Source organism: Salmo trutta, chromosome 36, assembly GCF_901001165.1.
Source record: "Salmo trutta chromosome 36, fSalTru1.1, whole genome shotgun sequence".
Classification (NCBI taxonomy): domain Eukaryota; kingdom Metazoa; phylum Chordata; class Actinopteri; order Salmoniformes; family Salmonidae; genus Salmo; species Salmo trutta.
The window spans coordinates 14,617,917-14,624,180 of NC_042992.1; the positions used below are offsets into that span (position 1 = coordinate 14,617,917).

A 6,264-nucleotide genomic window follows, 5' to 3' on the forward strand; every position below is an offset into this window, starting at 1 on the left:
TAGTGACGCCTCAAGCACTGAGATGCAGTGCCTTAGAAAGCTGCGCTGCGATATACACACTGGCCCTGTTAATTTACGTGAATGTCTGTTTCTGTATTTTCATTGGGTCATTCTAGAAGGAAGGCGGGATCTGGCTAGTAAAACATTGTTAGTGTTTCATTCTTACATTCTCAAGAACTGTGTTGGTGTTACAGGATGTGCTATGTTGCAATGTGGAAAGAGCAGTCACAGTGGAAGCAGAATATTAGGGATGGCAACATGATTTGATAGACTTGGTTGTCGAAGACCAAATCAATGATTTCAAGAGATATTTCAGAAAACTATAATGAAAAAGACATGCAGAGACATTTGATTACAGTTAGAAACACAATATTTAAATTTGGTCTGTTTATGGAATATGGATAGGGTAAAGGCAACATGGCAGGGACACTGACAGCACCACGTGATTGATCACAGAGGAACTTCCTCAACCTCAGACAGGTGGATTGTTGCGATCATTGTTAGCAGACAGGATGATTTTGGGCCTGTGGATGACAAGGTGGCGTTTAGAAGTGTCCTGGTAGTCAAAGTAATTGAGGTTGAGTTTCGTCGCTATCCTCCTGCCCTGGCACTCCAAGAGCTGTGAAATAAATATAAAAATATTCTGTAATAGAAGTGGATGAGCAAGGGAATGGAATGGGCAGTGATATAGACCACATACTACATTATGGTCAGATGTTTACTAAAAAATATGATTGGTTGATGAGAAGCAGGCCAGGGCCCATTTCTAGGATCAGTTTTGCCTTCTAGATCATCATGAATAGGATTATATGGACAGATCCTGGATCAGCAACCCTACTCTGAGACGCTTCGTCATCTAGTGGCAATAGTAATTCTACTCAGCAATGATACCTCATATTTCTCTGAGAAGCCACTGAGTTCCCTCTCTTCAATCTTGTATCCATTCAGCATCAGCTTGTACATCAGCAGTACCTGTCCTGAAATTATGTCATGAACATTAGCCTGCAATACCTTGAGACTTAAATCAGTCCTTTTGCTGGACATCCATTCAAACTATCTCTTCACTTTTGTTTTGATTATCTGAGCACCAATAGCCCATGACTGATATGAATGAAGGATCACAATTCCCCACTGACAGAAAGGAGTAGCAGTACTAGGACCTCACCACTCTTCTGCGCTATCATGCGTATGTAGATCTGGTGCAAGGGGCCCCTGTGGCGTAGGTGTGTGTGGATGTAGTAGCGGTACTCCTTCTTCTTGTGATCGATCACCAGGCGCCGGCGGAAGGCCCCGGAACAGACCAGCCACAGAGAGAGACACATGCTGAACACCAGGAACCCAGTATACTTGTGATGGTCCTGAACCAGGAAGAGGTAAGCTTAAAGGTTATGGTAAAGGTCAGTCGAAGGGAGAACAACTGAAGAAAGGACTAGGACAACAGTTAATGTTATGAGATTTCTAACTGCTCACAAAAGGAAAACTAAACATGTGAGATGTGTTTACAATTCTCCCTTTTCAACCAGTATTCAAAAAAGAGAAATAGCATGTCGGGCAATTTCAGGTTGTGTGCCTATTCCTCATGGGAGCACTTACACACCCCAAACTCCATGTTCATGTAACAGGCAGTTCCAATGGTGGAGGCGATCAGTAGCAGTGAACCTTTCCAGATGTTTTCATGCAGGTATTCAAGAACAAACACTGCAACAAATCATATCACCATCAACCAGAAAACCAACCAAAGTACCATTTGAAAAAAAATCACCTGAAACAAAATAATCTGAGATAGCAATAAAAGAACAGTTAGAAATGAGAGACGTCAATGATAGATCTCTTACCGTCCTTCACTGTAGTGAATGGATAGCAAGGGTTGTTCTTGATCTTGTCTGTGAGTGCTTGCTCAGTGGCGTTGAACTGATGGTCCCACGTGCCAAAAATCCCGATAGTCATGGTGCTAACAGGCTAAATGGAGAGGGTTACATGAGAGAAAACACAATGTCAATAATTGAAAGTTGCACTACAGTGTTATTTTAGTGTAAAGAGTGTATCATGCAAAATACTCACACTCGTTGTTATGCATGTTTTAGTCAAAAATACATGTTCTGTAACCAAATCCCTAAACCTTCTGCCTCCTACAGTGGAAGATGGAAGACAGTAAATTGACAACAATAGGTTGTTATGGTAACTAAGTAATTCTTGTTGTCTGATAACATTCTAGAGCCCTATGATTTCTATTCTACTGAGCTCCCCTAAAACAGAAAGGGTTCATAGCCCAAAGCTGTGAGCTGAAATGTCTTACAGCGTTCACAATGATTCTCTGGGGTTGCAGTTTTGCTAAATCTGTCCTCAGGGAGTTAAATGTGGTGTGATCACCAATTTTAGTATCACGTGAATGTGCTCATTCGATAGCAAGGTCAAGGGATTATTATTAAAAGTAATGTACATATCAATCATTTTCTGAATGTGGCTGCTGTTTCATGTTGGCTTGTGAGTGTTTTTGCTACCTCCCTGTGTAGTGAGACAGCACGTTACCACTGTTATCGGTGTCCCGTCAACAGGACAGTTGTAAATCATGCAGCGCGTTATGTCAAGATCGCAGATTTTAGAGAAACAACAAATCTCGGTACATATAAGTGTCTTATATCATCTGAAAGCTTAAATTCTTGTAAATATAACTGCACTGTCCAATTAATAGTAGCTATTACTGCGGAAAAAAATCCATGCTATTGTTTGAGGAGAGCTCCTAACAACAAAACACTTTTTTTCACCGCAATAGGTTTGATAAATTCACCTCTGCAGGTGAAATGTGTACTCCTGCCCTTACGATTTCCATAACCCATATTTTAAGCATTTTTTTTTTTAAAGAAAAACCTAAAAATGTTCCTCAAATTAAGACATTGCTTTCACAACCACGCAGCTTTCACGCTGGAGCAAATCTCCTGTTCAGTAAATTAGTCGATCACACAATACATTGTTTTAACAAATTCCTCCCATACACTAGTGTTCCATTCATACATCATATTCAGTACTCTCTTCTTTCATACATAACGTTATAGATCTAAAAACTCAGCTCATACAGAACTGGTTGGGGTATTCATTCACCTCTTTCACACCAGAGCTAGTCTCCTGACAGCTCTCCTTCAGTCAGTACTTACTAACTACATTTCAATTCTCTTAATATCCACATTTCAATCAATCAGCTTATTATCCAAATGTCTATCAATCAGCTTAACACATCCTTTCCACACTCACACAACTTTCACATCCACTTAGTACTACTCCCAAACACTTGGTAATCTCCCCTATTACACCATTTGCATTTTCAACGATTCTCTTATTGTTACTTGCTATGCACCATATGTAACACCATATGTTCTCTTGCCGCTACTTCCTATACATATATAACACCACGTGTTATTAGTAATGGCAGCAGACCATGTAGACACTGCTCTTATAAATGCCAACAGACAGCTGCCATTTTGTTTTTTTCCTAACAAAATGTTTTTAATACAAATTAATTTAAATTGACTTACTGAAATTCATTAGACATGTCCCTCATTGGTTCGCAGAGAAGGTATTTTCCCCAGGGCAGCTCTCAATAAAAGTCTGGGCGGGTCCACATCTTTGTTCAGACGGGAAATTCCCTTATGAAAGCGGCACCGATATCTCCCTCACAGACCTTCACTGGGATGCTCCACAAGTGGAATTACTGATCCTGTTCGTTGACGCCAAATTGTCGTGGAAAGCCCCCCCCTCATATCTTTACCAAGCACAGGCAGGGACCAATGATTGTATATGACACCAAAAGGCAAGACGACCATTTAAAAGGCTGTCTCTTCACATAGCATTATTTCCTTCACATGCCCCTTCCACACCAAACAGCTTTTAAAACAAGAAGTGCTATTATAGCCTTAGCATCAATCAGAGTGGTTCAAACCATACACACACACAACAGAAAAAAATAGTGTGTATAGCTCTTTTAATGAAAAACAGAGTAGTGTAGAGGAATGCAATTCCAGTTCATTTTAATGCAAATTTACAGTGCAAACATAACTACAAAGCCCCAATTTACTCGATACACATCAAACCACTAAGGAGTTGTATTATACAGTGTACAAAACATTAGGAACACCTGCTCTTTTCATGACCGTGTGCCCAGATGAAAGCTATGATCCCTTATTGATGTCACCTGTTAAATCCACTTCAATCAGCATAGATAAAAGGGGAGGAGACAGGTTAAAGAAGGATTTTTAAGCCTTGAGACAATTGAGACATGGATTGTTTATGTGTGCCATTCAGAGGGTGCATGGGCAAGACAAACAATTTAAGTGCTTTTGAACGGGTTATGGTAGTAGCTGCCAGGCACACTGGTTTGAGTGTATCAAGAACTACAACGCTGCTGGGTTTTTCACTCTCAACAGTTTTCCATGTGATTCAAGAATGGTCCACCACCCAGTGCACATCCGGCCAACTTGACAACTGTGGGAAGCATTGGAGACAACATGGGCCAGCATCCCTGTGGAACACTTTCGATACCTTCCAGAATTGAGGCTGTTCTGAGGGCAAAAGGTGGGGTGGGGTGGGTGCAACTCAATATTAGGAAGGTGTTCCTAATGTTTTGTACACTCAGTGTATATACACATTTACTTAGATAAACACAAACATTAAATCAAAACAGGGCCATAGAAAGCACAACAATAACACTTCTATCGTTATGATTATTCTTCGTTCAACATGACTCAAATAAACAGCTAGTGCACTGCCCAGTGTGAAATCACAGCACATGCAACAATAGGGAAGGATCGTGCAACAAGAGTCAAATTATAATTCAATCTGAGATATTTAAGACTTTGATGTGGTTTTCAAAAAATTGTATTCATTTTAGTGGACGTAACTTAGTGTATAGTTTCAATGGAGAACATATCAACGGATTGGTCAGTAGTGGAGTGTTAAAACTAAAAATGTGTTCTCTAGTCAAAAAATGTGTTGACTAGTCAAAGTGATTCTGTGTTTCCAGCCTCTCCTTATTCTACCTTCAAGTCTTCCAGTGTTTACACAGATCCATGTTTGAGCAGGAAACCTCACAGAATATGCCCCTCTGCGTCCCATGCATCATTCAGAACCACAGAAGTGTTGAGTTTCCTCATTTACTTTCAACTTCACAGCAACCCTGCCTTCTATAGCAACTTCAATAAATATATAATTAATAACTTATATCCTTCAATCTCGGTGTTCATCTACTACATGTCAGTAAAAAAAAGTGATATTTTTGTAACAGCTCTGTATAAAAGTGTTCCGAAATTCCAATACCTGAACATTTCACATTAGTAAGAATGGAGAGAACGGGAAAAAAACACTACTATTTACTATACATGAAGACAGAGACAAATGAAGAATTAGTAAGGATAAGCGAAAAGTAAGAGGGAAAAAATTTATCCAAAAGAAGCCAATGGGACATTCCACATTTAGTTTATACAAAAGCATCTCAATTACCAAGCTTCCCAACATTCAGAACATAAGGGGGAAAAAAACATCTAGCATTCCATTAATAATATATACACATACAGTACCAGTCCAAAAAGTTTGGACACTCCTACTCATTCGAGGATTTCTATTTATTTATACTATTTTCTACATTGTACAATAATAGTGAAGACATGAAATAACACATAGGGAATCATGTAGTACCCAAAAAAAGTGTTAAACATATCAAAATATATTTTATATTTGAGATTCTTCAAAGTACCCACCCTTTACCTTGACGATAGCTTTGCACACTCTTGGAATTCTCTCAACCAGCTTCATGAGGTAATCACCTGGAATGCATTTCAATTAACAGGTGTGCCTTGTTAAAAGTTCATTTGTGGAATTTCTTTCCTTCTTAATGCGTTTGAGCCAATCAGTTGTGTTGTGACAAGGTAGGGGTGGCATACAGAAGAAAGCCCTATTTGGCCAAGTCCATATTATGGCAAGAACAGCTCAAATAAGCAAAGAGAAACAACAGTCCATCTTTAATACATGGAGGTCAGTCAATGCGGACTTTGAACGCTTCTTCAAGTGCAGTCGCAAAATCAAGTGCTATGATGAAACTGGCTCTCATGAGGACCGACACAGGAAAGGAAGACCCAGAGTTACCTCTGCTGCAGAGGATACGTTCATTAGAGTTACCAGCCTCAGAAATTACAGCCCAAATAAATGCTTCACAGAGTTCATGTAACAGACACATCTCAACATCAACTGTTCAAAGGAGACTGTGTGGATCAGGCC

At 39.7% G+C, this 6,264-nt stretch overlaps 1 protein-coding gene across 1 annotated transcript; it reads right to left on the reverse strand.

The window, feature by feature from the left end:
- Positions 1-451: 451 nt before the first annotated feature.
- On the reverse strand, positions 452-2,086 carry LOC115176152 (transmembrane protein 249). Its single transcript, XM_029735980.1, has 6 exons — positions 2,062-2,086; positions 1,836-1,959; positions 1,598-1,698; positions 1,166-1,358; positions 892-977; positions 452-619 (listed from the first exon to the last, which is right to left on the reverse strand). The coding sequence occupies exons 2-6, from the start codon at positions 1,945-1,947 to the stop codon at positions 473-475; spliced, it is 639 nt and encodes a 212-aa protein (XP_029591840.1). The 5' UTR covers positions 1,948-1,959; positions 2,062-2,086; the 3' UTR covers positions 452-472.
- Between the last annotated feature and the right edge of the window lie 4,178 nt (positions 2,087-6,264).

Excerpts from the sequence above, each read along its gene's own strand:
- LOC115176152 (XM_029735980.1), bottom strand. The coding sequence starts at position 1,947 with ATGACTATCGGGATTTTTGGCACGTGGGACCATCAGTTCAACGCCACT. Across the intron at positions 1,699-1,835 it reads ATTCACTACAGTGAAGGACG|TGTTTGTTCTTGAATACCTG; the intron begins GTAAGAGATCTA and ends GATTTGTTGCAG. Across the intron at positions 620-891 it reads GCTTCTCAGAGAAATATGAG|CTCTTGGAGTGCCAGGGCAG; the intron begins GTATCATTGCTG and ends TTTATTTCACAG.